Raw genomic sequence first — 22,682 nt, 5'->3', positions numbered from 1 at the left:
TAGGATTTTTGGGGGGTCCTGCTACACAATCTTGTACCCTGCTGAACGCACCCCAGGTGGCACCCCAAGTAATAGTGGTATTAATCATGCACCAAATAACAGTCCCGGACACCGTAACTGCAGGCAGAGGCGTCGTGCCAATTGAAACCACAATACATTGTTTCTTTAACACGGAATTCATTAAATGATACTGAATATGGCCTCCGGTGACACCTTGTTCACCAGCCTGATTCTTCACCAACATCTAATCGTCATCGTTCCCGATGAGAAAATATGTGTCACCTCAGTTCCCCCCTAGACATGTTGTATACAACCATGTTAGTTATCATATAAACACACTGGTAGAAACATAGTGGCACCAGCAATGTCCTCAGCCCACGTCAAGTCCTAATTATACATAACATTTATTTTAAACGTGAATACAAATGCCGACATGCACAATAATACTGTCAAACATAATAAACTACAAAATATGTATAGAGACCGTATAAGTCCCAGGGCATCGTTCGAGGGCAGTCCCCGGTCCCATAGTCCTTCATAGTGTCGTAAACATAGTTAAGAAAATCTTGATTTCAGAGTTTCAGAAATGTACTGTCAAGTCACAAGGTGTGACTGAGCCGGTACATTGAATAGGTGCTGTATGCTGCCCTCTGGTGGTGATGACAGGGAGGGAGGCGCGCTACAGGAAGGGGTTGGTGTTGGAGCTTCCAGAGGGGTAGGATCCGGCCGGGGCTCCCGCCTGGTTGGAGACAACGGGTTAATCAATATTGTAAAATACATGACCATCAGCATGACTGCCAATCGTTCATCCATGAAGTTAGCAGAGAGAGAGAGAGAGAGAGAGAGAGAGGGCGCACATATGCGTTTTTACATTGGACCCATGCAGAAGTTGTATGTGTGTAAGTAAATTGTACGTGTTCGGACTTGTATTTTGTTGGTCAAAGTCAGGCACAAAGTGTTTCACACTTGTATTACAATCAAAGACCACAAAACGTTCTTCGACATGATCTGGAAACATACACACTATTAAATATACACACTATTAAATACTCCCCATAAATGGGTTATTGGTCATCCCAGGACCAGCCATGAGCTGCCCAAAGGGGGTCATGGAGGGCTTGGTCTGTCCATAGACTGTATATCCACCAGGGCCTGTCAATGCAGAGAAAAAAACGGATTAAGGCTTAATGCTCTCTTTACCAATTAGGTTCCCAAATAATGGAATGATGGCTATTTAGTTGCAGAGTGGATACTAGCCAGAAACATGCTCTTTGTTTATAGTGTAGGGTCACAAGAAAAGTCACAGTACAAAAATTGTTTTGGAAATCACCACTTTAATGTTATGGCCAAACTATATTGTGATTGAAACTACACTACTTACCATTAGGTTGTTGGGGTTGGTAGGCCCCCGGCTGGGGGTAAGGGCAGGGGGCCTGGCCAGGGAAGGGCTGCTGGAAGGTCCCACTAAAACTGGTCGGGAGGCAGTAAGAAGAGGCATTCCCAAAGCCAGCAGGCATACTCATAGAGCCTGTGCCAAACGAGGCTAGGATACAGAGAGAGATGGGAGGGGGCGGAGTGAGTAACATGAACACAGTGGCAAACACAAACGAACCTTTCAATGTACAGGATCTACTGATATCAAACAATGCAATTTCAGACAAAGAGAGACAACTGTCTGAGGCCCAAACACACACACTTGATATGTATGTATGCACTTTCATGTGCTCACACAAACACACCTGCGGCCGGTGCTATACCATTGGTCTGGAAGGGGTTGGTGGCCATATCCGGGGCAGCAGCAGCAACAAATGGGTTATTGGACGAGACGGCTGAAACAACAGGAAATGACATCATGCTTTCATTATGTTTGAGAGTCAACCATTTCAGAAAATACTGTAGGTGTAACAATCCACTCACCTCCAAAGCCTTGCTGCATGTTGGGTAAGACTGGCTGAGTCTGGGCAGGCGAGGTTCCTAACACAGCTCCAAACAAATTCCTAGATTCACTTAAATACAAAACATGAATACATTTCTTAGCTCATTGAACCACAAAAAAAATCGAACTATTTTTAAGGAGATCTAAATGCAAAGGCTAAAAATGTGTTTTTAGTGCCAAGTTTTGGAGTGGTGTCTGTCTCTCACCCCTGGACACTACTCCCTGTGGGGGCAAAGGAGCTCAGCTCGTTGTCTAGCTCAGCCAGGGCAGCGTAGCGGTCCTCTGCCGAGGTGCCCAGCTGGGACTGGGCTGGTACAGCACCAGCCGCTGACGGCACGGGGACACCTCGCCCTACAGAGAGCGAGAGAGACATACACAGGGGTCAATATACACACATTCACACACAGGAGAAAGGACATGGACACAAACACACTAAAGAAAGATGCACACATGGTATGATAAAAACAAGCTGTTCCCCTGTTGGGCTTGGAACAGAGATAATGAATGAAATGACATTTCATTTTCGTGTCAAACCACCAATAAGCAACCCATCCCTTATGGGATTGATTGATACAAACAAACATTACAATAATTCACTGTGGCAATTAAATAATGTAAATGAGAGGGTATGTATGAGAATGGGACCCGTCGGTACCTGGCGCAAACGACTGAGAGGGGGGTGAGGTCCTGAAATGCGGAGGTACTCCAGAGTTGCCAAACATCTCAAAGTTGGCAAAGTCAGCTTTTGAGTTAACCTTAGTCACTGCAAACCACAGAGGAGGAAACACAAAACCCTGGCAATGTGAGGAATGAGGAATGGTGTGACGGTAAATCCCTGACAATGGGAGGAATGGGAGCAGCAAATGACAATGATTTAACATTCAAACAACATTATAATGACTTGTGTACCTGCTTAGGCACATTCACAGTTTTACTACACTACTCTTCTTAACTAATTTGCATGAACTCGAGATTTATTTCATTTAAGACAAATCATTCAAACCCACTCAATATTGGGCGATGTCTAAATCGAACTTAAAAAGGTCAATCTGCAGTTGCTACATACATTTTTGGACTAATGAATTTATTAAAATGTACCCATTGATTCTTGAAGAATATAACTTAGAAATGCATCGTGAGCTTAGTTCAACAGTTGTACCCTGTCAGAACCCAAAATATAAGCTTGTTTTACTCCAATGTTTGTAAACAAAGTAAACAAACACTAAAGATCCTCTAAACATGGTTAAAACTATCTTTTTGACATCATGGATGGTCAGTCCTTGCATCCATAGTGGTCTATGAATTTGAGAGTGGTTACATTTCTCCAGCCCTATCCATCAGCTTTATAGCAAAACAATAGTCTTATTGTTTCCACTGCTGATTGCTGCTTTAAATACAATTTTCACTTAGTCTCCCATTAACATCCACGCATGACTAAGTGAAAGTTCAACCTAAATGGAAGTTAGGATTTGCCCCTGGGAGTTTGAGCGAGGGCCACTCTCACTCATTACTAGATTGTCTTGGGAACCTGGTTGGCTAGGGAAACCTGATTGGCTCATTACCTGATTGGCTGGGGAAATTCGCAAAGTTGGCAAAATTGGCGTTGCTGGCAGCCTGAGAGGGCAGAGCGGCAAAGATGTCTCCACCCAGGTCTGTAAGGAGGTCAAACTTCTTTTCCTGAACTATGGGATGGGCCAGGGAAAGAACCACCATCGGGGACTGGCGGAGGGAGAGAGAGACCATGAGGAATAATTCATAACAATTTATCAACGTATATACAGTGCCTTGCGAAAGTATTCGGCCCCCTTGAACTTTGCGACCTTTTGCCACATTTCAGGCTTCAAACAAAGATATAAAACTGTATTTTTTTGTGAAGAATCAACAACAAGTGGGACACAATCATGAAGTGGAACAACATTTATTGGATATTTCAAACTTTTTTAACAAATAAAAACTGAAAAATTGGGCGTGCAAAATTATTCAGCCCCCTTAAGTTAATACTTTGTAGCGCCACCTTTTGCTGCGATTACAGCTGTAAGTCGCTTGGGGTATGTCTCTATCAGTTTTGCACATCGAGAGACTGAATTTATTTCCCATTCCTCCTTGCAAAACAGCTCGAGCTCAGTGAGGTTGGATGGAGAGCATTTGTGAACAGCAGTTTTCAGTGCTTTCCACAGATTCTCGATTGGATTCAGGTCTGGACTTTGACTTGGCCATTCTAACACCTGGATATGTTTATTTTTGAACCATTCCATTGTAGATTTTGCTTTATGTTTTGGATCATTGTCTTGTTGGAAGACAAATCTCCGTCCCAGTCTCAGGTCTTTTGCAGACTCCATCAGGTTTTCTTCCAGAATGGTCCTGTATTTGGCTCCATCCATCTTCCCATCAAATTTAACCATCTTCCCTGTCCCTGCTGAAGAAGAGCAGGCCGAAACCATGATGCTGCCACCACCATGTTTGACCGTGGGGATGGTGTGTTCAGGGTGATGAGCTGTGTTGCTTTTATGCCAAACATAACGTTTTGCATTGTTGCCAAAAAGTTCAATTTTGGTTTCATCTGACCAGAGCACCTTCTTCCACATGTTTGGTGTGTCTCCCAGGTGGCTTGTGGCAAACTTTAAACGACACTTTTTATGGATATCTTTAAGAAATGGCTTTCTTCTTGCCACTCTTCCATAAAGGCCAGATTTGTGCAATATACGACTGATTGTTGTCCTATGGACGGAGTCTCCCACCTCAGCTGTAGATCTCTGCAGTTCATCCAGAGTGATCATGGGCCTCTTGGCTGCATCTCTGATCAGTCTTCTCCTTGTATGAGTTGAAAGTTTAGAGGGACGGCCAGGTCTTGGTAGATTTGCAGTGGTCTGATACTCCTTCCATTTCAATATTATCGCTTGCACAGTGCTCCTTGGGATGTTTAAAGCTTGGGAAATCTTTTTGTATCCAAATCCGGCTTTAAACTTCTTCACAACAGTATCTCGGACCTGCCTGGTGTGTTCCTTGTTCTTCATGATGCTCACTGCGCTTTTAACGGACCTCTGAGACTATCACAGTGCAGGTGCATTTATACGGAGACTTGATTACACACAGGTGGATTGTATTTATCATCATTAGTCATTTAGGTCAACATTGGATCATTCAGAGATCTTCACTGAACTTCTGGAGAGAGTTTGCTGCACTGAAAGTAAAGGGGCCCAATTTTTCAGTTTTTGATTTGTTAAAAAAGTTTGAAATATCCAATAAATGTCGTTCGACTTCATGATTGTGTCCCACTTGTTGTTGATTCTTCACAAAAAAATACAGTTTTATATCTTTATGTTTGAATCCTGAAATGTGGCAAAAGGTCGCAAAATTCAAGGGGGCCGAATACATTCGCAAGGCACTGTAGCGCTTTTCAAAGAATCTCAAAGCACAAAAAAAAGACAGGTAAAACAACATCACAACGTTATGAGATGGACAGCCATTAGAAAGTTCAAAGTTCATGGCTTGAGTGGTCATCTGAGGAAGGGGGTCAAGCAGGGAGAGACAGTCCAGAGGCAGGCAGGAAGTGTGATGTCTTCAAGGTGTCTCACTGTCTCTGACTTTTCCGTAGTAGAGCTCAGTTAGATGAAGTCTGAGCTAAGCCACTGTAGTCCATGGACTCCGTAGAAGGTAGGTAGCTAGCTACCAAAATTAAGCACCCACTTGGATGATGCTATGGCAGTCACGTGGCACCAGAAAGCACACCACATTTCAATAATAATTAAATAGCAGCCTTGTAACTTCATCCTCCCTAAAAGCCTCATCACTGCAGTCTTGCATTCGGCTTCTCTCCATCCTCACCCTCCAGACACTAAGCTGGCATTCGAATCAAAACAGCTAGCCAGCTAACTTTAACGTTAGCTAGCTCTTCAAACAGCTTCAGTCAGCTTCAGTCTTAATGTTGTGGTGGATTCTGATTATATTAATTAGCTATATTAATTGTTCATTCTTAAAACAAAAAGGATTGTAGGTAAAAATACCATACAAATTACAAAAATATTTACAAAATGTACAGGAGCTCTCGGCTTCGGCTGCTGCTAGGGCGCCATGGCAACTGTCTACTCAATGATGACATGTTTCAAATTAAAATAACTGGGGCCATTTTGGGTTGCACCCATTGACTTATATGACTAGACCAAGTTATGAAAATGGATAAAAGCACATCAGCCTGAAATGTATCATGCCATATGTTAAGAAAGCAGGTAGAAGCAATACCTGACGTGTTGGGGGGGTCTTGTTGAGCTGCAGGGTTTTCAGGGGCTGGACCTCCGGGGTGCTGGCTGTGCTGCTGGCTGAGGAGCCCGACTTGGAGGCCTGGGCCATGGCTACCGTCCTCGCCTGGTCTGGAGGGACGTACCTGTATTCACAGAAGCATAAAGACAAATACATCCAGGGAATTGCTGGAACTGAGTTCCAAAGGTGTAAGAATTTTTACATGTAAAACTGGGTTGTTGTTCATGAATTCATAGGATTTTATATCGGCAGTCCTCTAGAGAGTGATTTTTCCTCCAATTTCACCCCTGAATATATCACAATAGAGAGTGGAGGATCTCTACTTTTTGTGATATTCCGTTAACACGATAGAAAGTAAAAGAGAAGCTCCTCACCATCTTTTCTTCTCATATTTTTCCTGGAGGAATTCTTTTACTTTCTGTGGTTCACGGAAGTCTGGAACAACCAATGTCTTGTCATCGTACAGCCCCAACCAGATGTGTTTACAAACCTAGATAGAAAGTGTGTGGGGAAGGGGGAGAGAAAGGAAAAAGAGAAATGACAATAAACTCCCTTGAGACAGAAAAACTCAGACGGCAGACATGCACAAAGACAATAATCCATTGTTCTTCAATACAGGTCCTGGAGACCCACAGGGTCAGTAGGATTGTATTCTCAATACTAGCACATCTGACTAAGATAATCATCAATGCCTTTGAATGAATCCGATGTGTTAGTGCTAGGCTGGAATAAAAGGCTGCATTCCCCTCGGATTCCCAGGACTAGGATTGAAGAACACATGTCATAGTACATTACATGAATTAATGTCAGTACCTCATTGGTGTGTTTCTGTAAGAATTCAATTTCCTGTAGTGTGAAGGTGGTCATAGAGATGGACTTCACTCTGTGGGGGGGATTCAGGCCTCGTCTAGAGTGTGTGTGTGTATGGGGGGGGGGGGGTAACGATAGCAGAGAGGAACAATTGGTGAGTATGCATTCTGTGTCAATAATTTTACAATGACCAGGCACAACATGACTATACACTCACAAAATGCTTTAATGTGCTTAGCCTTCACATATGGAGTGAGATCATCCGTTTTATCATCAGTTGTGCTTTTGTCAGTAGTCCCTTCCTATTGTGGTCTCTAAACCATATGCATTTGAATTACTTGACCCATTTCAGGTATTTTATAAGTGTTTGGCAAGCAACAAATGCGACCATTTCTGCAGAGGCCAATACTATATACACCTATAGGAGTGAGCAACGGATGTCCCAAACTACGTTAAATGGTATAGATAAACTTGGATTGGGAAAGAGCCGAGGTTGGGCAAGAGTTTCGCCGGTGGTCCAGTGACGTGCTGTTTTGACACACTGGGCAAATACGCCTTTTATCAGCACACACACACACACACACACACACACACACACACACACACACACACACACACACACTAACCTTGAGACAACTATTTTCGGCACAAACAATACTTTAGTTGAACTTTTAAAGATTGGGAATTGAAACCTCTCCTTTGCGACCCTGCCAAATCAATACTAGTCGTTCGCTAACGTTGGATAGCATTACATGCGGTGTTGGGGAGCTTGATAAGTAATATTAACTAAACCACTAAAATACACCATAAAGAACGACTTTAGCTTGTTTTAAAAATCAACCCCACATAAACGCATAACAATGGTCAACACAGTACTTACAGGATGCCAGAACAGGTGGTACAGACGAAGGAACCCACTGTCATGTTGGCATAAGTCGGGCCGCGCTGGTCGCAATCAAAGCACTTCCTATTCGGGGGCTGGCTAGTCATTTCCCGGAGCATCTTAAGATGCGCCTCTTCTTGTTTTCGCTTCGCACTCGTCGCCATGGTTGAGAAAAGGGGCTGCTAAAAGGTGGGAGAAATTAATCCAGGGCTTGGCAGGGGATGTCTTGGCTCGACAGCGGTGGTTCAGACACCTTGCAGAGGTCTAGTGGGACAGACACGTTTCTTCTTCGTTGGTTTACAGGTGTACTAGACAGCTAACCGCAGCGTGACTGACACCTACTGGTGGGCAGCAATGACCACTCGACAACATTACATTGATGAATAGCAGTTTAATAGTAAATACAATGTTTACCATCACACTGATTATGTTTTGTAACAACGACTTAAGAGAATCTCCTCTTCCAAAAGGCACCATTTGGAGCTTTGGTCTCAACTATGACATGATCTTGTCAGTTCGTCACGATAAGAAAGTAATTTGCCTAGAATGTGGCACTGTTGAGGGTAGCAGGTGTCCACCCATTTGCCTTCCCTCAATATAAATCAATCGTCTCCTGTTTTGGCTGAAGGAACTAGCAAGGCCAACACAGACAGTGGTTGCACTGTTCTCACCAATGAGTCCCCGACTCTGCTCATCCTGTTTACTCGCACACTGGGAGTTGGCCTGGGCCGTGTTCATTAGGGCACACAAGGTTTTAAAACGGAAAACAAATATGAGAATGACCAATTGGACATGTCCAGTTACTCTGTCTCCGTTTCGGTGCATTTTCTTCCGCTTGGTGCCTAATGAACATGACCCTGAGGTAGTCGCTGTCCCGAATCACTAATCGGTTTATGCTCTATTGTTCGGAAGTTAAATAAGTCTATAGATCAGTTGATCTGCACAGCTCCATGCTCAGGTAGACCTTCATGGTCCCTTCAGTATGCTGGTCTGTAACGTCATATCGTTTGCATTTTCAATACTGATGCAATTCGCACGTGACAAAATATTTACACACTATGTCCGAGCCTAACCGAATGGCAAACAATTCCAGCTGATTGTGAGGAAACGTTATTCGGTCGACTACACTCGGTTACTGTTTACTTATTTTTTCATCACTTTGCAAATACAAACGAGAGAACCAACCGGCACCACAAAAAGTCAGGTAAAGAACACTTTCCTGTGGATTTATCTCCACCTCTTACCGTAATAAGGACCAACAGGTACAACCGGTAAAGTGTAAATATAATTTTATTCAAAGACTGGAGGAACCATGGTAACAGTCTAGGGCATCCTCTTCACTGTCAGACAGCTGGGGTGGAATCATTAGTCCAAACAGTTGCAAAACGAGAGTTTCTATTGGACAAATTAAGTTATGACCTTCCCCATTTAATTCATTTTGCTTTTGTTTATGAAATGTTTTGTAACAGAATCGGCGATCGCCCCTGGTTAGTCAGGATGCATTTGCTTTACCGCCAGGCACCATCTGAGGACAGTGTCACTTGGACTCATTCTCTTTCCTTTGGCTGCGATGGAAGATTCAGCCGGCTACAAGGGGAGACATACGACTGGTATTTCAGACAACACAATGACTAAATACATACTAGAAATACACTGGCCGATTTAGGTGCCACGTCACTTTCAGTTTAGCCTGGTATCCAGTGTGTTAGGTGCCACAGCACTTTCAGTTTAGCCTGGATTCCAGTGTGTTAGGTGCCACATCACTTTCAGTTTAGTCTGGAATCCAGTTTGTTAGGTGCCACAGCACTTTCAGTTTAGCCTGGATTCCAGTCTGTTTCTGCTTTAGCCAACCCGGTTATCTTGGAATATTATCTTGCCAAACAAAGCAATGTGACGTTGTTGAATGCAGGAAGAGTTAGGAAACCAGGCTACTCCCAGTTCAGCAGTACAGGGTCATGTTCAGTAGAGCACACAAGGTTTTAAAATCAGTATGAATCATTATGCATGCAACAGAGAAGTAAAACCTGTGCTCTTACTGGACAAGTTCAGGTAGTACCTTCACTCTATTTCAAAACGTTTTATCCTGTTTCGAGCCTACTGAACACAACCCAGAAGAAAAAATGTTTTTCAACACTTTTTAACTGTATCAAGAAGAGAGACCGTCAATATAACCAAATACATGAAAGGTGATCCATCAAAAAGAAGGCATACCTACACTGATGAGGTTATAAACAACTGTGAAAATCGCTGTACAATTCATACTGTTCACATGAGCTGTTCTGGATATGATGGACCAATGTAAAACGTTGATACAGTCTGGGGATCTCCAAAGCAATAAGTATATGAAGCATTTGGCATCGATTAAATGCCTAATAAAGTTCTACATATACCCATCTTTATACAGGGCTCTGGGCCTTATGATGAGATATAGAGTTCAGCAGGTTCTTCCACCGTAAAAAGGTGAGGTGTCATTAAAATAATGAAGGCCTATGACCATGTGATGAAGGCCTGCTGGCCTGCTGGCTTTTCTGTGTAACGCAGAATAATTCCTCCATGCGGGGTTGTCTGCTCCGTCCTGCTGCCTTGTCGCCCTCCCTCTCCGCTCACAGAATTTCGCCATTCGACCGCGTATCCTTGTACTCCCTACATATCACATACATACGGAAGAATACAGTTTTACATTACTACCATGGACATAAAACATGCACTGCAAGATCCAGATGATTAGAGTTGTGCACACCAAGGGGGTCGCATGTAACCAACGTCTCAGTTTGAGCTTTTAGAGCACAACGAAGAAGATTACACGGACAGGGAGGACCTGATCCTAGATCAGCACTCTGAGACGCTTGATACATTTTGACCCCTGGTTTAATTCCAAATGGGTGTTATACAGGACCAGAACAGTACTTGACGTGTTTATCATGGCACAGAACCTGAACCAGGGCCTCCTCATCCGGCTCAATCCAGGTCAGGGGGCTCGGTCAGGGTGGTGTCCTGGTACTGCCAGAACAGTGGGACAGGGTGGTTCTGGAGGAGGAAGGGTTGGAGAGTGTTATTCTAGGTACAGTCCATGGACAGGGACATAGCATAAGTGTCACAAACTTCTGCCGAAGTCGAAGCCTCTCCTTGTTCGGGCGGTGCTCGGCGGTCGACGTTACCGGTCTTCTAGCCATCATTGATCCATTTTTCATTTTCCATTGGTTTTGTCTTGTCTTCCTACACCTGGTTTCAATCCCATTCATTACCTGTTGTGTATTTAACCCTCTGTTTCCCCTCTTGTCTTTGTCAGAGATTGTTTGTTATTCAGTGTTGTATTGAGTTTGTATTGGTGCGCGACGGGTCCTCGTACCCACTTTGTTTATGGTTACATTTAGTGTTTGGAAAATGTTTTGTTTATTTGATATTAAATAACTACATTACACTCAGTTTGATTCTCCTGCGCCTGACTTCCCTGCCACCTATACACACGACTCTGACAATAGGAGTGAAAAATCAAATGACTATTAGTTAATATATGTTCATCTTGTGAAGTGGGAACAAATTACATTTATTTCCTTTGTTTAATCCAGATTTATTAAAGACTTCTGCAAACGCATTAACACAAATCTCCAAGTCATTTGTATTGTAGTAATATGAGCAGTGGTCAGGGAGGAAACGTACCTTTCTGTTGATGTTCAGTACTACGTTCTCTATAGTCCGGTGCTGCTGGATCAGAGTCAGCGCTCTCTTGGGGCCAAGGCCTGCAATCTTATCGCAGTAGTCACAGCCTAACAAGATACACAAGTCCACAAACTGATAAAGAGAAGGGGAGTATGGGAGCATTTTCAGAGTACAATAGTTGCGAGATCATACTTGAGAGACAAGTACATAATGATGTTGTATGTCTTACAATACAAGGACATAGTGTGCTTATATATACATGAAGCTTATGACCATGTAATGAAGGCCTATGACCATGTAATGAAGGTCTAGGACCATGTAATGAAAGCTTATGACCATGTAATGAAGGCTTATGACCATGTAATGAAGGCTTATGACCATGTAATGAAGGTCTAGGACCATGCGATGAAGGCCTATAACCATGTAATGAAGGTCTAGGACCATGTAATGAAGGTCTAGGACCATGCGATGAAGGCCTATAACCATGTAATGAAGGTCTAGGACCATGTAATGAAGGCTTCTGACCATGAAATGAAGCTTATGACCATGTGATGAAGGCCTCTGACCATGTAATGAAGGCTTCTGACCATGAAATGAAGCTTATGACCATGTAATGAAGGCCTCTGACCATGTAATGAAGGTCTAGGACCATGTAATGAAGGTCTAGGACCATGTGATGAAGGTCTAGGACCATGTAATGAAGGTCTAGGACCATGTAACGAAGGTCTAGGACCATGTGATGAAGGCCTATGACCATGTGATGAAGGTCTAGGACCATGTAATGAAGGTCTAGGACCATGCGATGAAGGCCTCTGATCATGTGATGAAGCTTATGACCATGTAATGAAGGCCTCTGACCATGTGATGAAGGTCTAGGACCATGTAATGAAGGTCTAGGACCATGCGATGAAGGCCTATGACCATGTAATGAAGGTCTAGGACCATGTGATGAAGGCCTATGACCATGTGATGAAGGTCTAGGACCATGTAATGAAGGTCTAGGACCATGCGATGAAGGCCTATGACCATGTAATGAAGGCTTATGACCATGTAATGAAGGCCTATGACCATGTAATGAAGCTTATGACCATGTAATGAAGGCCTCTGACCATGTGATGAAGGCCTCTGACCATGTAATGAAGGCCTCTGACCATGTGATGAAGCTTATGACCATGTGATGAAGGCCTCTGACCATGTAATGAAGGCCTCTGACCATGTAATGAAGGCCTCTGACCATGTAATGAAGCTTATGACCATGTGATGAAGGCCTCTGACCATGTAATGAAGGCCTCTGACCATGTGATGAAGGCCTCTGACCATGTGATGAAGGCCTCTGACCATGTGATGAAGGCCTCTGACCATGTGGTGAAGGCCTCTGACCATGTGATGAAGGCTTCTGACCATGTGATGAAGCTTATGACCATGTAATGAAGGCCTATGACTCATTCATTACAAAAGCTTTGGGTGGTCTTACCTCTTCATGTGTAATCTTCAGAATGTCAAGCAGCTTGGATAGCGAGTATTCAATTACTTCACTGTGGAGAGGAAGCATTCAACAGAGAAACGTGGCCATCAGTCATTTCAATAACTCAACCAATCAATTAAAATGTCATTTATATAGCCTTCTTTTACCATTACTATGCCAAAGTGCTTGGAAAGCCACTTGAACCTAAAGCTTTTTTCTATTGGAGAAGCCCACAGCAGTATAGACATGGTTATTGACTCAAAGGATGAGCTGGCGGATTAGGACGTTGCCACCAAAAGGCAGTGTCCATGTCTTCTGATGCCACCACGTCTACTGTTCCCCGTTTCACCAGGGGGGCTCCTCGCCATCCCCAAGAGCATTGAGAGCGTGAGTGAGTGAGTGTGATAGAGGGGAAGGGAGACATGTCATGTCTTTGTGTGGTGGTTAGTGTGTGTTCAAGTCAACTGGGTGTGTTCAGGGTGTGTTCAGGGTTAGCATGCTACATAGAGGATTGGCACACTGACCTGGATGATGGACACACCCATAAGCTTCAGGAGCTCACATATCTGAGGACACACTACAGAGGCACAGAGAGACAGGTCAAAAGTCCAACACAGGAAGACGGAAAACATGGGTGTATTCATTTAAACCAAGAATGAAGCACATAGTTGCAAGCAGTTGCAAAACATTCTGATATATATTTTATTGTTATTGTATGTTATTGTTTTTTATATTACGTGTTGTGCGAGGTTGGGGATTTGGTGAGGCCGCCAGGGGTATGTTTGGTATGGAAGTGGTTGTTAAGTAGGGTATTGTTATTTATCAATTGTATTGCCTTGATGTGATCCAATAAAAACAATTGTTCACAAAAAACAAAAAAAATCAACGGCAACCGTTCACTCTAAACAGAAAACATTTTGCAATGAAAACGAGTTTCTATTGGACAAATGCAGGCATGTCGAGCCCCATTCCATTCTGTTGGCTTCCGTTTGGGTCCTAGTAAATAGACCCCTGATATGCGCAGTGATTGAATTCCAAATGTTCTCTTCAGTGTTCCTGAACGACTGGGGGAGCTCTAGTCTGCAGCCTGAACGACTGGGGGAGCTCTAGTCTGCAGCCTGAACGACTGGGGGAGCTCTAGCCTGCAGCCTGAACGACTGGGGGAGCTCTAGCCTGCAGTCTGTGTGACTGGGGGAGCTCTAGCGTGCAGCCTGAACGACTGGGGGAGCTCTAGCCTGCAGCCTGAAAGACTGGGGGAGCTCTAGCCTGCAGCCTGTGCGACTGGGGGAGTTCTAGCCTGCAGCCTGTGCGACTGGGGGAGCTCTAGCCTGCAGCCTGTGCGACTGGGGGAGTTCTAGCCTGCAGCCTGTGCGACTGGGGGAGCTCTAGCCTGCAGCCTGTGCGACTGGGGGAGCTCTAGCCTGCAGCCTGTGCGACTGGGGGAGCTCTAGCCTGCAGCCTGTGCGACTGGGGGAGCTCTAGCCTGCAGCCTGTGCGACTGGGGGAGTTCTAGCCTGCAGCCTGTGCGACTGGGGGAGCTCTTGCCTGCAGCCTGAACGACTGGGGGAGCTCTAGCCTGCAGTCTGTGTGACTGGGGGAGCTCTAGCCTGCAGCCTGAACGACTGGGGGAGCTCTAGCCTGCAGCCTGAACGACTGGGGGAGCTCTAGCCTGCAGCCTGAACGACTGGGGGAGCTCTAGCCTGCAGCCTGTGCGACTGGGGGAGTTCTAGCCTGCAGCCTGTGCGACTGGGGGAGTTCTAGCCTGCAGCCTGTGCGACTGGGGGAGCTCTAGCCTGCAGCCTGTGCGACTGGGGAGCTCTGCAGCCTGCAGCCTGTGCGATTGGGGAGCTCTAGCCTGCAGCCTGTGCGACTGGGGAGCTCTAGCCTGCAGCCTGTGCGACTGGGGGAGCTCTAGCCTGCAGCCTGTGCGACTGGGGGAGCTCTAGCCTGCAGCCTGTGCGACTGGGGGAGCTCTAGCCTGCAACCTGTGCGACTGGGGGAGCTCTAGCCTGCAGCCTGAACGACTGGGGGAGTTCTAGCCTGCAGCCTGTGCGACTGGGGGAGCTCTAGCCTGCAGCCTGTGCGACTGGGGGAGCTCTAGCCTGCAGTCTGTGCAACTGGGGGAGCTCTAGCCTGCAGCCTGAACGACTGGGGGAGCTCTAGCCTGCAGCCTGAACGACTGGGGGAGCTCTAGCCTGCAGCCTGTGCGACTGGGGGACCTCTAGCCTGCAGCCTGTGCGACTGGGGGAGCTCTAGCCTGCAGCCTGTGCGACTGGGGGAGCTCTAGCCTGCAGCCTGTGCAGACTGCGGGGGAGCTCTAGCCTGCAGCCTGTGCGACTGGGGAGCTCTAGCCTGCAGCCTGAACGACTGGGGAGCTCTAGCCTGCAGTCTGTGTGACTGGGGAGCTCTAGCCTGCAGCCTGAACGACTGGGGAGCTCTAGCCTGCAGCCTGAACGACTGGGGAGCTCTAGCCTGCAGCCTGAACGACTGGGGAGCTCTAGCCTGCAGCCTGTGCGACTGGGGAGTTCTAGCCTGCAGCCTGTGCGACTGGGGAGTTCTAGCCTGCAGCCTGTGCGACTGGGGAGCTCTAGCCTGCAGCCTGTGCGACTGGGGAGCTCTAGCCTGCAGCCTGTGCGATTGGGGAGCTCTAGCCTGCAGCCTGTGCGACTGGGGAGCTCTAGCCTGCAGCCTGTGCGACTGGGGAGCTCTAGCCTGCAGCCTGTGCGACTGGGGGAGCTCTAGCCTGCAGCCTGTGCGACTGGGGGAGCTCTAGCCTGCAACCTGTGCGACTGGGGGAGCTCTAGCCTGCAGCCTGAACGACTGGGGGAGTTCTAGCCTGCAGCCTGTGCGACTGGGGGAGCTCTAGCCTGCAGCCTGTGCGATTGGGGGAGCTCTAGCCTGCAGCCTGTGCGACTGGGGGAGCTCTAGCCTGCAGCCTGTGCGACTGGGGAGCTCTAGCCTGCAGCCTGTGCGACTGGGGGAGCTCTAGCCTGCAGCCTGTGCGACTGGGGGAGCTCTAGCCTGCAGCCTGTGCGACTGGGGGAGCTCTAGCCTGCAGCCTGAATGACTGGGGGAGCTCTAGCCTGCAGCCTGTGCGACTGGGGGAGCTCTGCAGCCTGCAGCCTGTGCGACTGGGGAGCTCTAGCCTGCAGCCTGCAGTCTGTGCAGCCTGTGCGACTGGGGGAGCTCTAGCCTGCAGCCTGTGCGACTGGGGAGCTCTAGCCTGCAGCCTGAACGACTGGGGAGCTCTAGCCTGCAGCCTGTGCGCTCTAGCCTGCAGGGGACCTCTAGCCTGCAGCCTGTGCGACTGGGGAGCTCTAGCCTGCAGCCTGTGCGACTGGGGAGCTCTAGCCTGCAGCCTGTGCGACTGGGGAGCTCTAGCCTGCAGCCTGTGCGACTGGGGAGCTCTAGCCTGCAGCCTGTGCGACTGGGGAGCTCTAGCCTGCAGCCTGTGCGACTGGGGAGCTCTAGCCTGCAGCCTGTGCGACTGGGGAGCTCTAGCCTGCAACCTGTGCGACTGGGGAGCTCTAGCCTGCAGCCTGTGCGACTGGGGAGTTCTAGCCTGCAGCCTGTGCGACTGGGGGAGCTCTAGCCTGCAGCCTGTGCGACTGGGGAGCTCTAGCCTGCAGTCTGTGCGACTGGGGAGCTCTAGCCTGCAGCCTGTGCGACTGGGGGAGCTCTCTAGCCTGCAGCCTGAGCCGACTGGGGAGCTCTAGCCTGCAGCCTGTGCGACTGGGGGACCTCTAGCCTGCAGCCTGTGCGACTGGGGGAGCTCTAGCCTGCAGCCTGTGCGACTGGGGAGCTCTAGCCTGCAGCCTGTGCGACTGGGGAGCTCTAGCCTGCAGCCTGTGCGACTGGGGGAGCTCTAGCCTGCAGCCTGTGCGACTGGGGGAGCTCTAGCCTGCAGCCTGTGCGACTGGGGGAGCTCTAGCCTGCAGCCTGTGCGACTGGGGGAGCTCTAGCCTGCAGCCTGAACGACTGGGGGAGCTCTAGCCTGCAGCCTGAACGACTGGGGGAGCTCTAGCCTGCAGCCTGAACGACTGGGGGAGCTCTAGCCTGCAGCCTGTGCGACTGGGGGAGCTCTAGCCTGCAGCCTGTGCGACTGGGGGAGCTCTAGCCTGCAGCCTGAAAGACTGGGGGAGCTCTAGCCTGCAGCCTATGCGACTGGGGGAGTTCTAGCCTGCAGCCTGTGCGACTGGGGGAGTTCTAGCCTGCAGCCTGTGCGACTGGGGGAGTTCTAGCCTGCAGCCTGTGCGACTGGGGGAGCTCTAGCCTGCAGCCTGTGCGACTGGGGGAGCTCTAGCCTGCAGCCTGTGCGACTGGGGGAGCTCTAGCCTGCAGCCTGTGCGACTGGGGGAGCTCTAGCCTGCAGCCTGTGCGACTGGGGGAGTTCTAGCCTGCAGCCTGTGCGACTGGGGGAGCTCTTGCCTGCAGCCTGAACGACTGGGGGAGCTCTAGCCTGCAGCCTGTGCGACTGGGGAAGCTCTAGCCTGCAGCCTGAACGACTGGGGGAGCTCTAGCCTGCAGCCTGTGCGACTGGGGGAGCTCTAGCCTGCAGCCTGTGCGACTGGGGGAGCTCTAGCCTGCAGTCTGTGCGACTGGGGGAGCTCTAGCCTGCAGCCTGAACGACTGGGGGAGCTCTAGCCTGCAGTCTGTGTGACTGGGGGAGCTCTAGAGTGCAGCCTGAACGACTGGGGGAGCTCTAGCCTGCAGCCTGAAAGACTGGGGAGCTCTAGCCTGCAGCGACTGGGGAGTTCTAGCCTGCAGCCTGTGCGACTGGGGGAGCTCTAGCCTGCAGCCTGTGCGACTGGGGGAGCTCTAGCCTGCAGCCTGTGCGACTGGGGGAGCTCTAGCCTGCAGCCTGTGCGACTGGGGGAGCTCTAGCCTGCAGCCTGTGCGACTGGGGAGTGTCAGCCTGCAGCCTGTGCGACTGGGGAGCTCTCTAGCCTGCAGTCTGTGTGACTGGGGAGCTCTAGCCTGCAGCCTGAACAGACTGGGGAGCTCTAGCCTGCAGCCTGAAAGACTGGGGGAGCTCTAGCCTGCAGCCTGTGCGACTGGGGGAGTTCTAGCCTGCAGCCTGTGCGACTGGGGGAGCTCTAGCCTGCAGCCTGTGCGACTGGGGGAGCTCTAGCCTGCAGCCTGTGCGACTGGGGGAGCTCTAGCCTGCAGCCTGTGCGACTGGGGAAGCTCTAGCCTGCAGCCTGAACGACTGGGGGAGCTCTAGCCTGCAGCCTGTGCGACTGGGGGAGCTCTAGCCTGCAGCCTGCAGCCTGCAGCCTGTGCGACTGGGGGAGCTCTAGCCTGCAGCCTGTGCGACTGGGGAGCTCAGCCTGCAGCCTGAAAGACTGGGGGAGCTCTAGCCTGCAGCCTGTGCGACTGGGGGAGTTCTAGCCTGCAGCCTGTGCGACTGGGGAGCTAGCCTGCAGCCTGTGCGACTGGGGAGCTCTAGCCTGCAGCCTGTGCGACTGGGGAGCTCTAGCCTGCAGCCTGTGCGACTGGGGGAGCTCTAGCCTGCAGCCTGTGCGACTGGGGAAGCTCTAGCCTGCAGCCTGTGCGACTGGGGGAGCTCTAGCCTGCAGCCTGTGCGACTGGGGGAGCTCTAGCCTGCAGCCTGTGCGACTGGGGAGCTCTAGCCTGCAGCCTGTGCGACTGGGAAGCTCTAGCCTGCAGCCTGAACGACTGGGGAGCTCTGCAGCCTGCAGCCTGTGCGACTGGGGGAGCTCTAGCCTGCAGCCTGTGCGACTGGGGGAGCTCTAGCCTGCAGTCTGTGCGACTGGGGGAGCTCTAGCCTGCAGCCTGAACGACTGGGGGAGCTCTAGCCTGCAGTCTGTGTGACTGGGGGAGCTCTAGCGTGCAGCCTGAACGACTGGGGGAGCTCTAGCCTGCAGCCTGAAAGACTGGGGGAGCTCTAGCCTGCAGCCTGTGCGACTGGGGGAGTTCTAGCCTGCAGCCTGTGCGACTGGGGGAGCTCTAGCCTGCAGCCTGTGCGACTGGGGGAGCTCTAGCCTGCAGCCTGTGCGACTGGGGAGCTCTAGCCTGCAGCCTGTGCGACTGGGGGAGCTCTAGCCTGCAGCCTGTGCGACTGGGGGAGTTCTAGCCTGCAGCCTGTGCGACTGGGGGAGTTCTAGCCTGCAGCCTGTGCGACTGGGGGAGCTCTAGCCTGCAGCCTGTGCGACTGGGGGAGCTCTAGCCTGCAGCCTGTGCGACTGGGGGAGCTCTAGCCTGCAGCCTGTGCGACTGGGGGAGCTCTAGCCTGCAGCCTGTGCGACTGGGGAGCTCTAGCCTGCAGCCTGTGCGACTGGGGAGCTCTGCAGCCTGCAGCCTGTGCGACTGGGGAGCTCTAGCCTGCAGTCTGTGCGACTGGGGAGCTCTAGCCTGCAGCCTGTGCGACTGGGGGAGCTCTAGCCTGCAGCCTGTGCGACTGGGGAGCTCTAGCCTGAAGCCTGTGCGACTGGGGGAGCTCTAGCCTGCAGCCTGTGCGACTGGGGAGTTCTAGCCTGCAGCCTGTGCGACTGGGGGAGCTCTAGCCTGCAGCCTGTGCGACTGGGGAGTTCTAGCCTGCAGCCTGTGCGACTGGGGAGCTCTAGCCTGCAGCCTGTGCGACTGGGGGAGCTCTAGCCTGCAGCCTGAACGACTGGGGGAGCTCTAGCCTGCAGCCTGTGCGACTGGGGGAGTTCTAGCCTGCAGTCTGTGTGACTGGGGGAGCTCTAGCCTGCAGCCTGAACGACTGGGGGAGCTCTAGCCTGCAGCTGTGTGACTGAACTGCAGCCTGAACGGGGAGCTCTAGCCTGCAGCCTGAGCGACTGGGGAGCTCTAGCCTGCAGCCTGTGCGACTGGGGAGTTCTAGCCTGCAGCCTGTGCGACTGGGGAGTTCTAGCCTGCAGCCTGTGCGACTGGGGAGCTCTAGCCTGCAGCCTGTGCGACTGGGGAGCTCTAGCCTGCAGCCTGCAGCCTGTGCGACTGGGGGGGCAGCCTCTCTAGCCTGCAGCCTGTGCGACTGGGGAGCTCTAGCCTGCAGCCTGTGCGACTGGGGGAGCTCTAGCCTGCAGCCTGTGCGACTGGGGGAGCTCTAGCCTGCAGCCTGTGCGACTGGGGGAGCTCTAGCCTGCAGCCTGTGCGACTGGGGGAGCTCTAGCCTGCAGCCTGTGCGACTGGGGGAGCTCTAGCCTGCAGCCTGTGCGACTGGGGGAGCTCTAGCCTGCAGCCTGTGCGACTGGGGGAGTTCTAGCCTGCAGCCTGTGCGACTGGGGGAGCTCTAGCCTGCAGCCTGTGCGACTGGGGAGCTCTAGCCTGCAGCCTGTGCGACTGGGGGAGCTCTAGCCTGCAGCCTGTGCGACTGGGGGAGCTCTAGCCTGCAGCCTGAACGACTGGGGGAGCTCTAGCCTGCAGCCTGTGCGGCTGGGGGAGTTCTAGCCTGCAGCCTGTGCGACTGGGGGAGTTCTAGCCTGCAGCCTGTGCGACTGGGGGAGCTCTGTGCCTGCAGCCTGTGCGACTGGGGAGCTCTAGCCTGCAGCCTGTGCGACTGGGGGAGCTCTAGCCTGCAGCCTGTGCGACTGGGGGAGCTCTAGCCTGCAGCCTGTGCGACTGGGGGAGCTCTAGCCTGCAGCCTGTGCGACTGGGGGAGCTCTAGCCTGCAGCCTGTGCGACTGGGGGAGCTCTAGCCTGCAGCCTGTGCGCTCTTCTTCAGCTGGAACGAAACAGGGATTTTACGGGATGTGTCAGGAAATTATACCATAAATACTGTACTGCACTACTTGTGAGGGTGCCATTTTGTGAGGTAGGTAGCTATGGTTTCGGCTGTAATTCTAAGAGTGCCACAAAACACAGCCCTTTTCTCCTCTGGAGGCTTCCCATCGAACTTGATGTCATGCCCCAAGATGGTTAGCGTGCAAAAGAACATGCCTGTCACGTGACTAGGGTGAGAAGATGGGAACATGGGCGAGAAGATGGGAACATGGGTTGGAAACAGGGCCCCTTAATTCAGAGTTAGTTGACACAGAATAGAAACACATCCCAATTGTCGAAAGTGACTCCCTCTTCATCTGGGCTACAGTCTTCATCTGCACACTGAATTAACTGGACAAGTGAAAGTAAATAGCTGGCCGACAGCTGCCTTTCACCTGTCCTGTGATCTCAGATCAGTGCAGAGAAGAGGAAGCCACAGTGTTTTAATGTTATCAACTATGCCAATGGTTCGGGTAAGCTGCTCAAGAAGTAAGAAATCACAGCTCACCTAGGGTACTAAAGATGAAGATTGGGTACTGCAGTGAGGAGCTGGTTCAGGTGTCCAACGCAAGGACCTTTCCTAAAATTGAAACAAACATATTTTAATTTATTTAACCTTTATTTAACCAGGTAAGCTAGTTGAGAACAAGTTCTCATTTACAACTGCGACCTGGCCAAGATAAAGCAAAACAGTGCGACAGAAACAACAACACAGAGTTACACATGGAATAAACAAGCGTATAGTCAATAACACAATAGAAAAAAAGTATATATACAGTGTGTGCAAATGGCGTGAGGAGGTAAGGCAATAAATAGGCCACAGTAGCAAAGTAATTACAATTTAGCAAATTAACACTGGAGTGATAGATGAGCAGATGATGATGAGCAGATGAAGGTGTGTAAGTAGAGATACTGGTATGCAAAAGAGCAGCAAAGTAAAATAGAACAATTTGGGGATGAGGTAGGTAGATTGGGTGGGCTATTTACAGATGGACTATGTACAGCTGCAGCGATCGGTTAGCTGCTCAGGTAGCTGATGTTTAAAGTTAGTGAAGGAAATGTAAGTCTCCAGCTTCAGCGATCTTTGCAATTCGTTCCAGTCACTAGCAGCAGAGAACTGTAAGGAAAGGCGGCCAAAGGAGGTGTTTGCTTTGGGGATGACCAGTGAGATATACCTGCTGGAGAGCGTGCTATGGGTGGGTGTTGTTATCATGACCAGTGAGCTGAGATAAGGTGGAGCTTTACCTAGCATGGACTTATAGATGACCTGGAGCCAGTGGGTCTGGCGACGAATATGTAGCGAGGGCCAGCCGACTAGAGCATACAGGTCACAGTGGTGGCTGGTATAAGGCTCTTTGGTAACAAAACGTGGCACTGTGATAGACTGCATCCAATTTGCTGAGTAGAGTATTGGAAGGACTGTATTAGTCAAATGTGTCAACTCAATGAGCAGCAAACCTGCAGATCATACATCCAACTAGGCCCATGTGTGCCCCATGCCAATAGATATGGGACATCTATTGGCTAACACTTGGCCAGCAAGCTAGTCTGCTACTTTTGAATAATGCCTTGTCTGGTAGCTTCAATGTTGGGGAGAAGACTAGTCAACTCTTGGGCGGGGCGCAAGGATGCTCCATAACATTACACATGTTAGGATGAGATGAATCACATATGGAGGAGGTCAAAGTTGATACTAGTAGTACAGATGAAAGGGGGAGATTCTAGTAGGAGTGAACTGCATGCTAGCTAGATAAACTCTAACCTTTGTAAGCATGCACACTTACCCGTGTAATCGCAGATCTCTTTGTAAAAAATGGCACCAGGTGCGTTGCTACGCAACAAATATAAAGCCAACAACTTGATACACAGTTGTGTGTGAAATCTTTTTTTTATACTAATCTACCAATAGGGGGCAGAGGGTAGAGAACAAAAGATCATCCTTTTCA

At 50.0% G+C, this 22,682-nt stretch overlaps 2 protein-coding genes across 3 annotated transcripts; both read right to left on the bottom strand.

Moving 5' to 3' along the window:
* Window positions 1-385: 385 nt before the first annotated feature.
* On the bottom strand, window positions 386-8,175 carry agfg1b (ArfGAP with FG repeats 1b). Of its 2 annotated transcripts, none has more exons than XM_065005939.1 (12): window positions 7,884-8,175; window positions 7,007-7,100; window positions 6,568-6,683; window positions 6,176-6,317; window positions 3,499-3,655; window positions 2,592-2,699; window positions 2,143-2,287; window positions 1,918-2,006; window positions 1,740-1,829; window positions 1,382-1,543; window positions 1,056-1,152; window positions 386-740 (listed from the first exon to the last, which is right to left on the bottom strand). In XM_065005939.1, the coding sequence occupies exons 1-12, from the start codon at window positions 8,048-8,050 to the stop codon at window positions 680-682; spliced, it is 1,428 nt and encodes a 475-aa protein (XP_064862011.1). In that variant the 5' UTR covers window positions 8,051-8,175; the 3' UTR covers window positions 386-679. The 2 variants fall into 2 exon arrangements, with proteins under 2 accessions (XP_064862011.1, XP_064862012.1); XM_065005940.1 differs by having other exon boundaries at window positions 1,918-1,997.
* Window positions 8,176-9,465: 1,290 nt separating this feature from the next.
* Window positions 9,466-13,435, bottom strand: zgc:110269 (probable flap endonuclease 1 homolog). The gene is given in 9 exon segments (XM_065006095.1): window positions 9,466-9,473; window positions 10,381-10,488; window positions 10,491-10,529; window positions 10,789-10,853; window positions 10,855-10,913; window positions 11,547-11,678; window positions 13,021-13,085; window positions 13,266-13,312; window positions 13,314-13,435. Coding segments are annotated over 9 exon segments (645 nt in total).
* Between the last annotated feature and the right edge of the window lie 9,247 nt (window positions 13,436-22,682).

The sequence above is a fragment of the Oncorhynchus nerka genome, linkage group LG20, assembly GCF_034236695.1.
Source record: "Oncorhynchus nerka isolate Pitt River linkage group LG20, Oner_Uvic_2.0, whole genome shotgun sequence".
Taxonomy (NCBI): Eukaryota; Metazoa; Chordata; class Actinopteri; order Salmoniformes; family Salmonidae; genus Oncorhynchus; species Oncorhynchus nerka.
This window is presented reverse-complemented; position numbering and strand designations above follow the sequence as displayed.